This window comes from Sceloporus occidentalis, unplaced genomic scaffold (assembly GCF_023333645.1).
Source record: "Sceloporus occidentalis isolate IW3139 unplaced genomic scaffold, rSceOcc1.0.p SCAF_51, whole genome shotgun sequence".
Classification (NCBI taxonomy): Eukaryota; Metazoa; Chordata; class Lepidosauria; order Squamata; family Phrynosomatidae; genus Sceloporus; species Sceloporus occidentalis.
In genome coordinates this window covers 5,756,635-5,776,563 of record NW_028317031.1, presented here as the reverse complement: position 1 = coordinate 5,776,563, position 19,929 = coordinate 5,756,635, and the positions used below count along the sequence as shown (strand labels likewise).

At 43.8% G+C, this 19,929-nt stretch overlaps 2 protein-coding genes across 2 annotated transcripts; one reads left to right on the top strand and one right to left on the bottom strand.

Annotated features, from left to right (window-relative positions):
- Positions 1-560: 560 nt before the first annotated feature.
- LOC149288521 (EF-hand calcium-binding domain-containing protein 14-like) lies at positions 561-9,750 on the bottom strand. Its single transcript, XM_089491680.1, has 9 exons — positions 9,512-9,750; positions 6,210-6,358; positions 5,623-5,768; positions 4,479-4,577; positions 3,957-4,067; positions 2,394-2,585; positions 1,889-1,994; positions 1,026-1,139; positions 561-736 (listed from the first exon to the last, which is right to left on the bottom strand). The coding sequence occupies exons 1-9, from the start codon at positions 9,748-9,750 to the stop codon at positions 561-563; spliced, it is 1,332 nt and encodes a 443-aa protein (XP_089347806.1).
- A 2,177-nt stretch (positions 9,751-11,927) lies between these two features.
- On the top strand, positions 11,928-19,217 carry LOC149288520 (cytochrome P450 4B1-like). Its single transcript, XM_089491678.1, has 12 exons — positions 11,928-12,116; positions 12,874-13,018; positions 13,357-13,401; positions 13,773-13,900; positions 14,292-14,413; positions 14,986-15,137; positions 16,158-16,264; positions 17,046-17,236; positions 18,073-18,206; positions 18,332-18,396; positions 18,475-18,557; positions 19,049-19,217. Exons 1-12 carry the CDS (start codon positions 11,928-11,930, stop codon positions 19,215-19,217), a joined length of 1,530 nt encoding a protein of 509 aa, XP_089347804.1.
- Positions 19,218-19,929: the final 712 nt, after the last annotated feature.

The window sequence follows — 19,929 nt, the reverse complement described above, 5'->3', positions numbered from 1 at the left end:
TCTTCCAGCGCAACTGGCAGCTTCGGCCAAATACCCTGTGCATACGTGTCTTCAGCATTTCCGCCTCATCAGGTCCCGTGTTATTACATATTATGTACATGCTGGGATCTATTAGTCCATGTCAGCTCTCCACGGCTCCGACCCTCTCAGCCTGCGTGTGCATAGTACGTTTTATAGTCAGGGTCCTATCGTGAGAGATCACTTCTACGCTACGTGTAAAGTGCAACACACTTAAGGCAAGTTTTATTAAACTATAAAATTAGGAATCTAAGCTTTTTGTAAATAATTTTTTTTTTTTTTTTTTTTTTTCTTCAAATTAAGATAAAAAGGGTCAGGGGAGGAACAGATAGCATATTTCTAAAAGCACAAATATAAATGCCTCTGGACCACTTTGTGTCCATCACGTGAGGTCAAAAAAAGAGAAATCCAAAAAAAACTTGTACAATGACGCTCATTGAGCTGGAACATTGCTTAGTAGGCCAGGTCAATGCTTAAGAGTATTGACACGTGTAGACATGACCACTTTAGTTCACGGTTACCCCCTCTGTCCCGTACAGTTGCTATGCAACCAAAGCGGATTTCAGTTCCGAAAAGGAATATTTTTGATCTCCATCTGTATCGTATTCCAGGAAGGACTGGGGCTCTGGAATGCCGGCACCAAGCAAATTCTCCAGTTCAACGTAAGATAATTTTCCATTAATACCCTGGCCCGACGTTCGGAACAATTCTTTCAAATCTGGAAAACAAAATAGAGTCTGATATTTAATACGGTTACACATATTAAAATCGATTTGGGACTCAGGGGCATGCTACATAACATAAGCCAAAGGGGACATGACAAAAGGATGATCATTAAAATGTGGCGATGACATCATTCATATCTGCGGCATATAGAAGCCCGCAGCTGTGAAGAACACTGTAATGACCCCATTTACAATTTAAACGTTTGGCAAAGATGAACACAAAAGTGAAACAGCGGAACTCGATCATTTTATATTCTATGATTTTTCATGTGTTGGATTTACCGCTTTCAGTAGATATTCCAGGTAACGAGAGTCCTTGTTTATTGGATCGGACAGACCTCTGCGAAAGTCTCGCAAGAGCGGGTTGCGATGTAACCGTATCGCTCACAGGAGCACCTAGAAAAAAACCAAAAAGGATTGTGTATATCCTGGGTTTACATTTTTGTCCACTCCGCATTGCACATACTATAGATCAGTATTGGGCATGGGGGGGGGGGTAAAGGCTTGATGTACATTTTTGCCCCACTGATATTTTTCCACTTGTAACGTGATATAAATTGGTTGTTGCCATAGAAACTGAAGGGGGGAAAAAAACTCTGAAAACTTTCTATTATTTTGATGTGATTAAACCTTCAGAGGAAAGAATATCTGCTATGGTTTATTGGCTTGGCATACTAGAGAAACAGCACCTTAACATGGCATTCTTGAGAAGGATCTGGAAAATATATACTGTGATATAATAATTATTGCATAAGTTATGGTGGGTAAAGGTGATGGAAAACCCTTCCACGTAAAATTAAGGGTGTAGTAGAAGTATTATTAAACTCTCATCTACAGACACCAGACAAGCCAGAAAGCTTGTTTTTCCCCTCAGAAATCTCATGGTGCTGCCACAACCACAAGGGATTCTGGGTAGGTGCATGCAAATAAGGTCAACAATGATCACCTTTGCCTCTATATCCACTTTATACATGGATCCCTTGAAAGTAATTGCCCCGCTGTACAAGACTTAAAAATGAAATTACAAAGTGGCTTGTTGCTATGTGCTACGCCTCTGTGATCTTAGACTATGCATGGTTAGGCTTAGTAGCCCCGAGTTAGGACTGTTTAATCAGAAAGGATACAGACTGATCTTAAACTCTCACCATCGTTCCCGGTTTGCTTGTCTCCTTCCGGCTTGTTGGTCAGGGCCTGAATGAGCTGCAGCTTTTCTCGCAGGTTCGAAATAGGGGACTCTCCCTGGTCGGTCTCCTTCGCAAAAACAAAAATATTGACATTTACGGCTCGTTCCTCGGCACGCCAACTCGTAGAAAGCTCTCATTGGCACCAAACCGACAGGGGCTAGGTTTAGAAACGTTTTTCGTTTGGATGTGAAAAATATCTGTGACAGTAACAACTACACCTTTCACAGCAAAAAGATTTACTACGAAGATCAAGGATTAGAGAAAAGGGGAACAGAAGAGTGTCATGGAGAGAAAAGTACAACAGACAGGTTAGAAAAATGAATGGGGGGGGCAGTGAGTATGTATATGCGTGCCCCCAAAACAACATTGACCTTCAATTGAGCATTACAGCTAATGTTTATGATCATGGCATCTATACATTAATGAATTGGCCATCCAATCCTTTAATCAGTTTACGTAAACTTACCGTAGCAACAGATGTATTTTCTTTTGTCTGAATCTTGCTCACAAGCTGCATTTCATTTTCCAGTACGACGACTCTTTGGCTTATGTTAGAAACACTGGAGTCCACGTTATGAAATTTAAGCTCGTTTTGTTTCTGATAATGAACCACGGTGGCATTCAGATCTTCAAAAGAGTTCTGAAGGTACAGAACTTCCTGCTGGCGTTCAGAACGACATACGTTAGGGGCACATATTACCCAAAATTGACACACATGATAGAAAACAATCATTTAGGGACCTTTTTAGGAAGCTGCCGCCAACATTTAGTTGGTAATTCAAGAAAGCGGGAGATCAGCGGCAAAACATATGAATTAATTTCCTCTATTCACGGGGGCAATTATAAAATAGGAATTACCCGATAACTAGGAGGAATAATCATACAGATCCTGGGAACACAAACTTCTGCTTCCTTTGCTCATCTGTTCCCATGGCATATACAGAAGATTGAATTCTAACATGGATGTTTATTATTATTATTATTTATTGTTATATAGCGCCATCAAATTCTGTAGCGCTGTACAATGAGTAGACAGGACATAATAAGTAGTATGTAACATAACAAATTGACAACAGAGGCAACAGGTGAGGAGGGCCCTGCTCAAAGGAACTTACAATCTATCTGTAGACACCATCATATGGATTTATGATGAGGGATATTAAACACCAATAAATGGTGTACTGGCACAGCAAAATATTTAAAGACGCACTTAAGCTGTATCCTGCCATAAAGAAGTACGCAGTCGCTTCAGTGCAACATGGGCCAAAAATCCAATGCATATATAAAGAATTGGACTCCTTTAAACCCAGCATTGTTGACCATTTCTGCTTTAATTTCTATAATAATCACCATACTGAGCATTTCCCCAATTAATATGCTCACTTAAATACTGCTCTGCTTTGCGTAATGTTGTTTTAACTCCTTAAATATTTTTTTAATGAATTGCATTTAAATATAATTTTTCTACTCGGCTGATAAATTATCTGTAAAAGCAACAGCTAGAAAATATTTCAATATGTTGTTTTTAACCCAGAAAAAAAGAAGAAAATTCAAAATCTTGCTGTCAAAAAGTTTACACCTAGGGACCCTGCTTGGAACAATGCAGCGCGATAAGAGTTAAACTCTTTTACTGTGAAAGTATTTAAAAGAGACAACAACCAGGGGCTTACAATTGTATGGATAAGGCAATCTATATTGTTCTATGGTTTTAAAGGTAAATTTGTTTAGGGGGCCGTCTCACTTAAACATTGACCTATTCTTCTTGGACATTTCCATAAATCCACAAAATACAAAAAAAAAACCAAACAGACAGGGGTGCCATGAACAGGAATAGTACGTCAGACCTGCGTTATATGAAGTCCATTGCCGGTAGTCGAAGACGTTGGGGATGGTTGTCCATCTTTTGCAGAAAGTTTTGCCTACAAAACAAACACCAAATGTTCATAAAATCTTGTAATATTGGCAGACCGGGATTCTAAGAAGGACTATTCATTTTATGTGCAGGTCGCTGAAACCTATGCTTTCTTACCATATCTTGTTGCAGTGTCTCTACTTTCTTCTTCTGCTCTTCAGCTGCCGTCTGCATGGTTTCTACGTCATGGTGAACGCTGGTTAACGTGCTGCCCAAAGTAGCAACGCTCTGAAACAAAGCAAAAACAAGGGGGTGGAGGGCTTGCCGGACCACGAATAAAGGCATGTGGATACAAGTACCTGTCACAAGGCTGGCTTGTTGTCTTAAAATGGTCAATGAAGCCATCATATGCACATGGTCCTGAGATTTAAGAGACTCCCCCCCCCCCCTGCAAATACATTGGGGGATTCAGCAGAATCCTGACCCCCCCCACCCCAGCGCTGGCTCACAAGGAGCCGATCACAAAGCTTACACAGTTTTTATGGCATAAATTATAAATGAATTCATTATTTCTGGAAGAGGTTTGGGAATTATGTTACTAATGCTGCATTTAGTTAGAAAAGTGTTCAGTTCAGCAGGGTAGGTGGAACAGCGCCTTCACACAAACAAGGAATCTATACATTGAGAGTCGCTACGTACCTTCTGAAGCTCCTCCATGGCGTTTGGAAGGTTAATCAAATCGGAAGCAGACTTTAGGTTGGCTTTTAGGTGGTTAACGGCCGACGTCAGCTGCGCAATCTAACAGACGAAAGTATATCTTGTAAGAAACAATTCAAAAAGAAAACGCCGAGAGAGAGAGCTAGGTTACAGTTGTTGTGACGATAGACAGGACGTGTGTCCGAGCTGCCAACCCCAGCGTAGAACAATAAAGCGTTATAGTAATGGGTAATAATCACTAAGTGAAGCTCTCAGAATAAAGAAACTGGTATTTCTACTTATCGTGGCTCACACAGAGGCCTGACAGTTCCTTGAAGCAGACAATAAAAGCACTTTGACCCTCCTGGTAGACTCTGCTATAGTTGCCTCGCCTAAGCCTGTGGTTGAAATGTTCACATGAATCATTTGATCCCATAAGCGACCTACTGATAGTAATGAATTAGCCTTCATTTTAGTTGATCTAATCAAAAAGTGTCCTTTGAGTGTTAAATAACATGCAGTTTAGGTGGTTTAGGTTGAAGAGAGTTTTATTCTTTCTATATTTAAGTTTACCTACTAAGATGCAGCTCATCAGTTTTAAGTAATGTGGTATCTGGCAGGACCCAGGGGTCCTCTTCGCTGATGGCCCTTTACATGAGCCAAGGGTACCACACAAAGTTAAATGAGTATTCCTGTACACGTTGCGACATGACTGTTCTGTTAGTGAAATAAAAAAAGTCCCCGCAGACTTCCCTCTACATAGAAAGACTTTGCAGGGGACCTGTGACGTTACCGTCTCTAGCAGACTGGTGAGCCAGTGGCACGGACGGGCTGAGAGCGGGTTGACTACAGATCCCAACGTCTATGGGAGAAGGCAGCTGCCTCGTAACTAAAACTCTGCTTTGATTTCAGTAAATGACGTCTCGCTGCCCCCCTTATATGAACACGAACTGAAAAACGGTAGCCGTCCTAGGCTGAGCGCCTCACTGGGCCAAACGTCTGAGTGACTCAAAATACTAAATGAAAGGAGGCGTTCGGGCCGGCTCAGCTCAAGCTCGCGTCCAAGCACTCTTGATGAAGAAGGCAGACTCCACGCCAGCTCACACAGCTACACTCTGACGGGAAACACCAGGAACATCGTGATCACCTGCTTGTTCATATCCGTAATGTTAGTCCACAGTTTGCTCAGTCCGCTGTCACCATTCAATATCTCGTTCAGTTGTTTTTTGTTTGTAACCAAATCTTCTTTGATTTTGGGAATATCTTGAAGCGAGTTCGTCTGGCCAGACTCCACTGCAACAAAGAGAAGAAATCTTATGACGATCGTACAGGGGGACGTCCAGAACAGGAGGTTTACTCATACGCCATTCGAGTATGGTCTTTAAAAATAAATAAACGTATATGTTCAAAAGTTTGGGGTCACTTAGACATGTCTTTGTTTTGAAAGAACATTTTGTCCGTTAAAACAACATGAAATGGATCAGAAATACTGCCTGTGGTAAACAATGGAATGGCTCAGTCTTAATCACCCAGTAGGACTCTGACTAATGAAAGCCTATACAGGAACGGACTCAGCCTCCCTCCCTCCAAAGTGTTAAATAGAGGAGAGAGAATCCGCTGCTGTTGACCCCCCCCCCCCCGCTCAGTGATTCCGAATGCCAAAAAAAAAAAATGCCTAAAATATAAACATAGAATATGCTGGTGTGATGAAAAAAATACATAATGTATACTTACTCGTTCTAAACTTGTCTTTAAGAACATCTATGCTGTCCTTCAACGCAACCTGCATCCAAACAAGCCCCACGCAGGTCACTACGCAAGCGGTCAACACAACAAAACCACACAGGGGGTAGCAGACTCGGCAGCAGCGCATCAACTCGCCCCTGTAAACAAATCATCGACGACGTTACATTCAGTAATCATTCAAGTTCTATTTAACAATCTGTCAATCACAATGTTCCCTGCGAAACCTGTGCATTCATCGCAAAGTCAAATTTGCGGAGTTTGGAACAATGGGATTTTCTGAGTAATCATGTACAAATACGTGCGGGGGGGGGGGAGAACAGACAATATTTGATTTTCTGCTGGCGAGAAAACGCACACAGAAAAAGTGAGCAAATCGGGACAAAAAAAACAAAACGTCAAAATCAACCCTTGACGCATACGTTGGATCGTATTATGGTTTGAATTTCAAAAATGACTATTGTAGCTGGAAACGGCTGACTTTTAACGGAATATCTTCATAGGAGTACAGAGGCCGTTTATCACTCCCATCACTCCTGTGTTCCATTCGCACATGACGGTATGTTACAGCCAGAAGCCCCCCCCCATAAGTGACCCCAACGAAAGACATCTGCACTGTGGACCCTATTGGCATTATAGAATCTATACCATGTCTGACCTAGGGAGGCGAGAGAACTTTTAAAGAATTCAAGCAACACGGTACCAATACTGATAGAAACAATCCGGATTTAAAAATGTAATAAAGGCAGCGTTTAAACGGTTATGCGCTATTTGTGTCCCGTACATCGCTGCAGAATATGATGGCGCTATATAAGTCAATAATAAATAATCTCCACTTTAAAAATGGTACATTTTACGGTTTTGTATCCTGATTATCTGGCCATCAAACTAGAATTAACAGGCTACAAGCCTACTATACATACACGATACTGTATAAAGCCTCCTATACATACACGATACTGTATAAAGCCTCCTATACATACACGATACTGTATAAAGCCTCCTATACATACACGATACTGTATAAAGCCTCCTATACATACACGATACTGTATAAAGCCTCCTATACATACACGATACTGTATAAAGCCTCCTATACATACACGATACTATATCAGCAAACTATAACTGTGATCAGAGTCAGTGATCAGATGTATACCCCCCCCAAATGCATCATATAATCCCGATCCAGACAGCAGCCCCCTTTATCTAATTCTACAGCAGCAATAAACCCACACGACCCCCGCGCCGCCTGTCCTGCGTAAACATCAATCTCACCCCGATTGCCAGACGCAAAGGTTGCAGATAAGACGCAAGCCGGTACAAAGACTAAAGATGCATAAATGCTATTAGAAGCGCAAGGAAGAAAAACAAAAAAAGTACACTGCCGCTCAAAAGTTTGGGGTCACTTGGACAAGTGCTTTTTTTTTTTTTAAAGAAGGGCAAATTGTGTTTATTAAAATAACATGAAGCGGATCAGAAATCCAGCGCAGACGGGGTTAATGTTGTAAATGACTATTGTAGCAGCAAACAGATATTTATTTTTTTAACTCTTCATAGGCGTACAGGTCTTTTATCACTCCCATCACTCCGGTTTTCCGACAGCCATTTATCACTCCCATCACTCCTGTGTTCCGATGGCACGTTGTGTCCGCTAAGCCAAGTTTAAGTTTAAAAGGCTATTTGTGGTTAACTCGATAATCCTGATAAGCAGAGCAAATGGAGCCGCACGGAGCTGAACCCAAAGGCTCTCACCTAATCAGTGGCTGTATATAATGTGCTGGCGCCTGTCCCTACGCTTAGGTGACACCGTGTGTTATATATATATATATATATATATATATATATATATATATATATATATATATATAGTCCCTGCACTCGGGTGACTCTGGAGGTATGTGAGAGGTTATCGAGTACATGTGCCTTCACACTAAAAATACATCACATAGTATCAGCTGCCTCTCCACCCCTGAACCTGCATTCAAAGCTCGTGGCCAGCGCTGCAATACCCCATTGTGGTAATGATATTTGCCCCCATTGTTTACACTCCGCACGGTAGGTGTTTTTTAAATAAAATTGATTAACCCTATGTATACTGATCACGAAAAGATTCCATTTAAACCACAGGGTGTGATAGGGTAGAGATTCCTGTTCATTGTCTTTGTTTGGGGCACACTGTATCCAAAACCTCAAGGCCAGGGCTTCTCAACCTTTGGTGTGGATTTGGGGTGGAGAAACCCTTCCTGCAATAGCGTGTCAGCGAGTGACATCATTCTGTGTTTGGCCCTTGTCTATTAGTTTGTATCGCTGCCACTGTTCCACATTCATTGCGCGTTTTGTCTGAACTATTCTAGACTTGCAGGCAGTATTTGTATCCGGAATATTGTTCCCTGGTGTGAGTCCCATAATCCAGGTCCTGTATCCTCCGCTTCCCTCCAATTCAAATAGAAAGCATCATAAAGGATGTTATTATGAAGATTGATCAGGTTATGAGATCCCCGTCCACACCTCGTGACATCAGCGCATCAATAACCCCAATTACCCTACCAAGCGGCACTCGGATGGAGAAGAGACCTCTTACTCTGCCTGTTCCTCCATTTACAATTATTTGCCCCATCATCCAGTGCCACCTGCCCCCTGTTTGCCCCCTCCAACCAATCACCATTCCACATGCTGTCCCCCCAATAGGTGTCACCTTAATCCAATCGGTACCCCTGACCTAAAGTCATCTTACCCCTGCCTGTCCCCAGTGTTAACATACCCCAGTCACTTTACCCTAGCTTATCTCCCAGCTATTGTCACCTGCCCCCAGCCTGTGCCCTTCACAGTGTCACCTGCCCCCAGCCTGTGCCCTCCACAGTGTCACCTGCCCCCCCGCCTGTGCCCTCCACAGTGTCACCTGCCCCCCAGCCTGTGCCCCTCCACAGTGTCACCTGCCCCCCAGCCTGTGCCCTCCACAGTGTCACCTGCCCCCCAGCCTGTGCCCTCCACAGTGTCACCTGCCCCCCAGCCTGTGCCCCTCCACAGTGTCACCTGCCACCCAGCCTGTGCCCCTCCACAGTGTCACCTGCCACCCAGCCTGTGCCCCTCCAGTGTCACCTGCCCCCCAGCCTGTGCCCTCCACAGTGTCACCTGCCCCCCAGCCTGTGCCCTCCACAGTGTCACCTGCCCCCAGCCCGTGCCCCCCACTCAATGTCACTTTCCCCCGACCTGCGCACCCACTCAAGATCACCCGATCCCAGCCTGCTGCTCCCAATTGCCCACGCATGCCCCCTTCTCAGCTCTCTCACCTTCCCAGGCGGCCGTGCCTCTCCCCCAGCGGACTGTACTCCTCCTGCTCGGTGTCAGTGTCCGAGTCGGAACCCGGGGGCTCGGTCCGCAGCAGCCGATGCCCGCTACCCTTCTTGGGCTTCTTCCTCCCACCGTCCCCGGCCAAACCAATCAGCGCGTTCAGCTCTTTCCGCTTCTTCATCTTCTTGTGCGGGGTCGGAGGGGCCTGGGGCCCGGCAGAGAGGGCCCCGGAGCCCATGGGAGCCGGATCACTCACTGGCGGAATGGTAGGCTCATGGAGGCCGCGGGGAGAGGCCGCTGGCCAGCTGGCTGAGACCCCTGACAGACTGTGTTTCCCGGGGGGGACTCTCTGCGAAACTGCGTCTCCTGTCTCGGTGTCTCTTCCTGGAGATCCCGGGGTCGTCTCTCCCCGTCACCAAGGAGGCGGTGCCACCAAGAAACCCCTCCCCGCGGCTTCTCCAATAGAGCTCGGCTTATCATCTACAGTGTATCCGGTGACACTGAGTAGATGCCGCTCAGGCCGGGGCGGAGTCTGTGGGGGCCCCGTGGAAGTGCTGCGTTTGCCGCAGGGTCATATATGTGTATTATTGGCTTGACGTTAGTGCGGGGGGTGTGTATTCACTGCCGGTGATAAGGCACACGCTGCACCTTGGCGGGTGTTTTACATTACAATAGTTTTTATTATCCCTGAGGTGGGGCACACCTTTTGACCTTATAGGATCGGGCTTTGGGGGTATCATTGGTTGGTAGTTATTAAGTGGCACAAACTTCAGTCCTTTTGTTTCATTATTAAACCATAGTTGATGTAAGCAAGGTTTACTTTAATGAATGTGTGGTAAATAAGTGGCACAGCCTCCCAGCAGAAGTGGTAGGGGTTAATACTGCGAGGGAATTTAAACATCCATGGGATAGACATGTGGCGTCTGAATTTTAAAAGCGGTCTGAGCCATGCATCGGGAAAAATGGGCAGACTAGATGGGCCGAATGGGCCTTATCAGCCATCAAATTCTGTTTGTATGTGGACAGCTGTTAAAGCCCACATTGTGTGAGGGGCAAACGAATAGGATTAGTGGAACGGAGAACCAGAGACCCAGAGAGGGTCCATTCGGTCTGAGGTGTGCCGTGACAGACGTACCAGGTAGGCCTATAGAGGGCCACCCCGTAAATAGAAATGAAAGAAAGGATAGAGGAGAAAAGAGGAAATAAAAGGAAGGAAATTAATAGGGGGGGCAACGTTAGGAGCTGTAACGTAGCTGTGGAAGGGAGAGGCGTTGGTTAAATAACCATAGCCCCTCCCACAACTACAGGCTAATATACATCAGCCTTCACATGTATGTTCCAACAATTAACATTGTATAGCTTCAGATGGGCAAAGGAGCCTACAATCTGTTGGTGTTAGTAGCAATAAGGCCATTGCTATGGCGATTAGCCCGGTGTTTTGCAGGGGAAGGCAAGCGTGCCCCCCCCAGCTAACTATTGGCTAACTTGCTGTTTAGTGACCAGAACCTGTAATCCTGATAACAAGGAGTAGATGCGCTCAAACGTTTAGGGTTAAGGAAGCAGGTATTTTCTGAAACGGCTATAATTAGGGCCAGTCCCGGACTAAATGATGAATAATTATTGTGGGTTTGCGTTATTTAAGCTATAAACACATTTTCCGCTTTGCTTTGCCGTGTTATATAAGCACTGTTGTGACCTTTAGGATTGCAGAACACCGATTCACTCGCACCCTGCAAACATTCTGGGCTAGAAAAGAGGTAGCGAGAGGCACAGAGGGGCACAGAGGGGCACAGAGGGGGGGTGGGGTGTTGGATCTCAATAAGACGATCTTTCCCAGGTAAAGCAGCTTCCATTGCTCCGGACCTGTGCCCCTCGGAAGAATTCGCCACCGCCTGGCGCCCCCTCATCATACCTGGGAACTTTCTAAATGAGGTTGAAATATTAACCCTTTTATATCCCATTGTAGAGATTCTGTGTAGTGACTTGCCGGATATGTGAACCAAATTGCTGGAATAGCGGTCGTTATCGAAACCTTGGCTTGTCATTATTTAAAGACAAACCAAATCAGGTCACTTGCATTCAAGCCGGGATATCAGCCATAACATACTTGTAGCGAAAGCACCAACCGGGAGCCGTATCAATTATCAAAGCAGCGCGGAGCAAGAAGGAAGTCGGTTCCGGGCTGCGTGACTCTGAGAATCTACTCCTTCACCATGAAAGGAAAGGGTTAACAATGCGCTCCTGCTGTTTGTTGTGCAGATTTTTAAGTGTAGTGCTGAGTATGGCCGCTAGAGCGCGCTGTATCCTATGGGTTTTTACAGCAGAGCTTGGACCCTTCAGCTCCTTCTCTTAGAACACAATAGACAGTCCTGCGAGGAGATTACACACGAAGCATCATTCCGGTGTCAGCGGAGAATGGAGCCCCCGGTGCTATCTATTATCTCTGTAGATGGATACAGGCTTCTGCATTTGGGGGCTGTGTTTTGCCTATCAGTAGTGCTTTTGAAGGGGATCCAGCTGTACCAGAGAAGGAAGACCCTGCTAGCAGCCTTACAGCCCTTCCCTGGACCCCCAAGCCACTGGCTGTTTGGACAGGCGCATGAGGTAAGAGGCCCAGCGATGGCTGGTCCTCATTTTGTAATAGGCATTATTGTATACATTTCCTTAGAATGTTGCATTGTGTACGGTTACAATGTAACACACAAACGATGGGGCGCCAAGAATGCCATAAACGGGTTGCTGGGTACGAGGGTATCTCAGTGTTCCCTAAATGTTACAATTATGTGTTTGTAAACAGGAGAAATGTGTTTATAAGTAACATTGTGTAAATAAAATTCAATGTCACAGAAAATGTCTTTGTAAAGCCCCTCTCTCTAGCCACATCTCTAACCGGACCCTCTGAAACAAAGGGGTCCCTCTGGCACTTTGAAATGTTGGGGGGGGGATCCCTGACTACGCGACAGCAGTATTATAACATCGACGGGCAGACTGGGGATGACTAGGCGGCCCTGTCGCTTTAAGGGTGCCACATGACGTGCCTGTGGCCACCCATTATGTTCCCAATGTGCCAAATGGCATCATCAGGCACCCCCCCCCCGGATATTCTGTTGATGTAAGTTGTATTTAACACAATATTCTCAGTGGGGAGTTCTGTGAGTCAACTACAACTCCCAGGGCAATGACAAGGAAGCCCTGGCACTTTAAGGCCAGTGGCCACCTGATGATGTAACGGCTGGGTATATGTGGCTCCGTCATAGGTTTTGCATACAGAGCCACGCGGATGCAATGCAATGGTGAATTAATTGCATGAAGCATCCTCGGGCATCAGGGCATATGGCAAAACTTTTTTTCCCCCCTGCAGTTTCGTCAGGATGGGCAGGATCTGGACCGGATGCTGAGCTGGGGGCTCCAGTTTCCATACGCTAACCCAGTATGGTTTGGGCCATTTATCGTATACTTGAACATCACTCACCCAGAATATGCCAGGACGTTACTCTCTAGGACAGGTATTGAGCTTCATCAGTAAATATGCAAGCAAGCAAATGTTATGCTGATCACGGGTTTGTGATCCTTGGTTCTTTTAAGGCTGCTGCCATTATTAGCAGTTAAGTCAGAAAATTAAAATGTTTTACCCCTTCTGTAATAAATGTGAAGGACAATAAATTCTCAGCTGCCGATCTGGGATAGTAAAAGCCCCCAGTGGGCTTGGGCTGCAGGAAAGAGACATAATCATCTATTGAGTTTGTAAATATTTGCCAAATTCTTTTGTCGATCGGTTATTATTTTTTTTCATTTTATTATTGCTTTACATAGATCATCTTTTCTTGTTTCCTGAATATTACAGATCCGAAGGATAATGTGATTTATGATCATTTCATTCCCTGGATTGGTAAGTTTAAAGGCTGCCCATTTTACCGTAACAATGATAAAATGATAAATGATTTTATAAATACATTTCTCTCCTTCGCTAGAAACTCCCTGCTAATAAAATAACTCGTCACAGAATATCCTCTGGTGTAAATGTGATAATCTAGAAAAAACTTTAGAAATATTGTAGTAAAAGTCATACGCACTGGGGGATTGTCTATTAGGGGCGCCTGAGCTCTGGGTGTATGTATGTATATGTGTGTATCTATGTGTTTACGCACGCAAGGGAGCCCCAAAGGCTCTTAATCCAGCTCCGATCACGCAAGTTATTCAGTAATTTCCTATGTTTAATGTAGTAGTGTTGCCATGCACTCACATTTTTATTTTATTTAGGGAAAGGGCTGTTGGTCCTGGCCGGACAGAAGTGGTTCCAGCACCGGCGGCTGCTGACTCCCGGGTTTCACTACGATGTGCTGAAGCCGTATGTCAGGCTGATGTCTGACTGCACCAGGGTCATGCTGGTAAAAATACTTTGCGTTAAGCTTTTCTAATAAGTTATGTGTTTCTATGGCTTAAAAAGTGACATAAACACCTATTTACCAAAAAAAAACCCCCCAAAAACCGCAAAGCTTGCTACTTACTCCTAGCGAGTCTATATTGCTCTGAGCTGTTTAACCATAACGACTCACAGTACTCACAGCCAGCCTCAGCCTGAGTGTATCAGACTGCGTTTCACTTGAACCGACTACGAAGACCCAATTTTTGTGAATATATGGCTCCTTTTTTTATTGGTAGACGGGTGCCATTCATCCTTGTAGCATTCAAGTTGTTTTTGTATTATTTTTTTATGATTAATTCTATTGGGAAGGAATTACAGGCTTAGAATTCTCGAGTGATGTGTCTTCTCTTCAGGACAGTCTGCAGGAGCAGGTGACGGCTGAATCCATCGATATCTGTCCATACATTGGCTTGATGACGCTGGACGCCATTATGAAATGTGCTTTCAGCTATGACAGTAACTGCCAGAGCGACAGGTGAGGCGGGGAACATACTTTGTGTCTACGCGTGCTATTGCCGTTTTAATATGCACACATTGGGGTCGATTGACTAAACAGAGAGTTTGCAAGAGAGGTCACTATGCGATGAATGGCAAATCCCAGTGAGCTTCTCCTGCAAGAAGGACTGCGGCCCATGCCTTCACCTTTCCTGTAAACTAATGTCACGCGTGTGACATGCATGACCGCGGGACAGCAAATGCTACCTTCTGCCGCGTTTCCAGCTCTACTCGCAGCACCTGTATGCTAATTCATGCAGGTGTGTGCTAAATACTTACATGTATGTATTATGAGTGCGTGCGATCACATTAGCTGCTGAGCCCTTTTGAGATGGGACAGGTACCACATTAGGGCTCAATATGTTTTCCATCATTAGACCTTTATTCATTATGTATGTTGATGGGGGGGGGTACAGTCTGCATGCGCAACCCTTTAGTTTTTTGGCCCGGGAATCACCTTAACCAGCGTTATGCCTTTGGTACATGTCCATCACTAGGCTACATTTAACCACTTTATTGCAATAAGGCACATGCGAGCTTCTTTGTTTGCAGGGAAAATCCGCACACCAATGCTGTTCTTGAACGCGCTTCCCTGGTAAATGGAAGAGCGCTCTTCTCTCCGTGTCACAGTGATCTGATTTTCTCTCTCAGTCCACAAGGACGTCTTTTTCAGAGAGCTAGTAGAATCTCCCGGGAGCACACAGGTAACGAGGGGAGCGGGGCAAGGTTTAAAGTGCAGCGATGTAACCTTTGAACTTTAAAACATATGTACATTTTCGCAGCTACGTATATAACGGTGGTATGGGGGAAAGGGCTGGACGTTGACCTACAATTTCTATTTAGATCTAAACCTTTTCCCAAAGCTATATCTTATGTATATACCATGGGGCATCCATCTTTCTGTTTGGAAGGTCCATGTGATTATTCCTCCTCATTAAGTTATCTCATTGATTTAACCCACTAGAGCTGGGGAGAAAGTGAGTGCTTCCGCTGTGAAGAGAGCGCTGATTTCTGTTACTTTTCGGGTTGTTCAACAATAATAAATTCTGCAAGGTGCTGGTGCATTGAGGAAAGGGTGTTGGACTGGTTTGTAAGGTTTGTCTAGTTTTCCGAATAAATGTTGGTCGTGCAAGAACAGAGGTGATTATTTACTTTGGAGCGCGTGACTTTCGAAAGTTCTACAATCAGCATTTCCAAGAATTACAGGAGGAGGAGAAAGATCACAATCAGGAGAAGACATTGATTAGATAAGCTTGTTTTTCCAGCTTTTTTCCACAGATATCTAAGCTTCCTAGAATCTCCAAAACAACCGCACTAATCGACAGCACAAAAATTAAGGTGGATTTTTCCTAAAATCTGTGACGGTGATCGTTCCCCTGTGCTCTGCCACAGTAACATTAATTGTGCTCTGCAGAATGTTGAATCAATAAACCTTAGCTGGTCAAATTGTTCTTTCCTCTAATGGTTTAGTCATATAAAAACTATACATTAAGAAGCTTTTTTTTTTTTTTTTGTTTCTATGGCAACAACCTATCAGTGCCTACTTTTTATCACATGACATTTAAGTCTTCCCAGTAAAAGAAGAGATGAGATCAAATGTGACATCAGTAAAGGACATTTATTTTAAATGTAAACCTATAGAAGATCAAACTGTAACATATTATAGGATCTCCTCGGCAGGACCGTTAACTGTTTGTGAAAAACGCTCTTTACTGATCCTACAGATAATGTGATCAAGCAAAGGAAAGAATCCCTTAAATGTGAAAAGGAGCCAGAAAAGATCCAGGAGAAGAGACGTCTCGATTTCCTGGATGTTCTTCTTTGTGCTCATGTAAGTAGTTTGTTGGCTGTTCAGTCTTCTTAGTGCCATTTAAGTACAAATGACTCTCCGGCCGGGATCCATTCGCACGCGTGGACGAGAGTGGCCGGGAAAACGCAGAACTCTGGAACAGACCGGGAAATCAAAACCCGGTTAGTTATGGCGGACTTGGTGAAACGTCTGCGATGACCATAATCATTCAAATACAATTTCTTGGGTGTAATTTCTTAGCTGTCGAGAAACACCGTGAAAACCATGAAATATAGAAATGACCTTTTCTACTAAGGCATGGAGACTTTAGTTAGTAACCTTTTATTAGGCCAACATAGGGAAAAAAAAAAACAAATAAGGAAGCGTTCAGGACTTCAGAAGTCTTTTCCTCATTCTATTGATTCCATCCATGGAAAGACCTCCTAGATAATGAAAGCTTGTGTGACTAAAGGGTATCAACTTCAATTAAAGACCCCATCTACTCTTGAGCCACTACAGCTAAATCCTTATCTAGAAAGCATGTGTTCTTCATACTGCTGTGCAGGATTTACCTGAAATACGTTTATATTTTGGAAGTAATATTATTTTTATTTTTTAGATGTGCGGTGTCAACAGATTTTGCAGAAGTAGCAAAATGTATCTCATTCATAAAAATAATTATGCTCTTTGACCCCACCTCATATATATTTGCACATATTCAATGAATGACAAATTCCCACGTATGGTTTATTAGCTACCCCCCCCCCACACCCCCCCGCAGCAGTATCTATCAGTATTTACAGTAGTTGTATGGTAACCCCAGGATGAAAATGGTCAGGGTCTGACTGATGAGGAGCTGCGCGCAGAGGTGGACACCTTCATCTTTGAGGGACACGATACTACGGCCAGCGGGATCTCCTGGATCTTTTATTGTATGGCCAAATACCCCGAGCACCAGCAGAAATGCCGGAGGGAGATCCACGAGGTTCTGGCAGAGCGGGACACGGTGGAATGGTGAATATATTTGCTATTTTTCTTGAACATCTCACAGAACTTTTGGAAGTTACAGAAGAGTTGTGTTTCCACCTGCTTCCATACTAACTACAGTGGGGGCAAAGACGTGAGTGAAACTCACGAAAAGTCGGACGCAGTGACATCAGAGGAGGTCACGTATAATTCCAACATGTTAAAATTGTTGTGCGCATAATGTGACGCATGTGCATCACCGTCCATACACTCCCTGTCTTTTGGTTGAGGTTTGACTAAGTTGGTCTTCAGGTAAAGAACGTTCGTAAGGTAAACAAGTCATTTCTTTGCATTCCCTCGCTGTACGAATGTCTACCAGAAGTGGAAAGATATATGGCTGAACGTAAAACAATGCAAAGGATTTAATAGGGTGTGAGGTCCTCCAACTGCTAGACGAATGGGCAGACTGGATGGACCAAATGGTTCTTATCTGTCCACAATCTATACGTTCCTATGCTTTTTTTTTTTTACTGAGCTATGGCTTTAGAGTTACCCGTAAAATAAATAAATATATATATTTTTAATAGCCTTGTATTTTAGCAATTACAGTAAATTATCATAAAGCCTTATTTGTTAAACATTCCTAGTACAAGGTGAGATTTTTTTTAAAGCACAGGATGTTTTTTTTTTTAAAGATGTCTTGTGTATCAGCTGAGTAGTCGACTAATTTGATGAGATGAGAGTGACAAGGTTCTGGCAAAACCAGTCCCAGGTCAGATGACGCCCCGCTTTGAAACAAATACCGGCACAACCAGAAAAAACGTAAGTTATGTAAAATGAAAACATATTCTTCTGGTAAGGCTTTGTGTATTTCTTCTTTTCAGGAATGACCTGAGTCAACTGCCATATACTACCATGTGTATCAAAGAGAGTTTACGGCTCTACCCCCCTGTGCCGCTCCTGGCAAGGCAGATGAACAAGCCAATCACATTCAGCGACGGGCGATCTGTACCCGAAGGTCCGAGCCTTCAGAGACCTATTCACTAAACAATTATCTGTTGGCGAACTGCAGTGAGACAAGTAAAGTGTGGGCTCGTTGATTGACACCCTCCTCTCTATTACTATTCTGTCTACTCATCGCAGGGTGCTTGGTCTCTGTGTGCATTGACAGCATCCACAGGAACCCCGATGTATGGACAAACCCCGAGGTACAGAATGATCTTACGATGTTGTCGATAAGATGGTTTGTTTGCTTTTGTAAATAACACATCTGTGGTTCTTCCCAGGTATTTGACCCGTTGAGGTTCTCGCCGGAGGAGTCTTCACAAAGACATTCCCATGCTTATCTTCCCTTTTCAGCCGGACCAAGGTGCTTGTCACATATGTTTTGTAAACCTGCAGTAATAACTTGTATAATCAACACTGTTAGCATAGGAAAATGTGAAATATGTGACTTGTGCTTTTTAGTATTGATGCATTGCAAAAGGTCGACATTGCATTCCCATCCAATACTCCTTGTCCTGGAGAAGATACTTTGAAGCTCTCTAGATTTTAACCAGAGGGTCCGAAAATCAACTTGACCTCGGGCCAGCGTGTTTAATCTTCATGCCGTTCCTGTCCACTTGCCACCCTTTTCATGTATTTCGGATCTAACGTACAAAAATACCTTTTCTTGGTCTAGAGAACAACCAAGGGCAGCTCTAGGTTTTTGGTGACCCTAGGTGAGGAGGTTTATATGGACCCCATCTTTAACACAAGTTAAAAAAAAAAATTAGGTATAAAAGACGGAATGTAGTATTTATATACCACTGTAGTATAAAAATGCTTTAATGTTTATGTGCACGTTCTTCTGTTTACCAGGAACTGCATTGGCCAGGACTTTGCCATGAACGAGATGAAGATCGCAGTTGCTTTGACCCTCAACACTTTTGAGCTGTCGCTGGACCCAACACAGCCACCGGTTAAGGTGTTAAGACTTGTACTAAGATCTAAGAATGGTATACATTTACGACTCAAAAAAAGCAAATAAAGCCTATAATGAATAAATTGCACGCAATAAAAAAAAATGGCGTCTTATGGAAAACGGAATGAAATCTATCCTGCCGGTATCCAGTCATTTTATCGATTCTATTCAGTAGAACGTTTTAAATCTGATATATGATGGATATACTCTGTTAAAGCGTGTGCTTGATTTATTTTGTTATCTTTATGTGTAAAATAACACTGCAAAACCACAAATTAAAAAAAAAGGTAATTAAAATGTAGGTTTCACTTAGAGTCTCCGGGGGAAGACATTCTTCCTCTGGTCTCCGGGTCAGTTTCTTCTTCCGATTAGTAAACGATTGTTTGGCAGAAAAGAGCAATGCTGGTACAGAGTGGTAGAAAGGTGCATTCGGATGAACATCCCCTTTGAGTCTGTGATGATTTCGTCACTTTTACAGTTTTGCATTGGAACTGCCCTTCATACATAAAACGTTTGCAACTTTGAGATATTCAGGGAAAGTGACACACATTATACTTTAGATGACTTAAAGGGGCAGTGCACAATTATAATAGCTAAGTGGTCCCTTTAAATCTCTGTGTTGCCCCCGTTGCAAATGTATTGGCTGATTCTGCATTTGAGAACCCCCCCCCCACATGGGGGGGCGCATGCACAGATAGCGCTCCCATTGACTATTTCTTTACATCTTAAAGAAAGCATATTAAAGAACTCCTTGCTGGATTCCAGGCGACAATTCAGA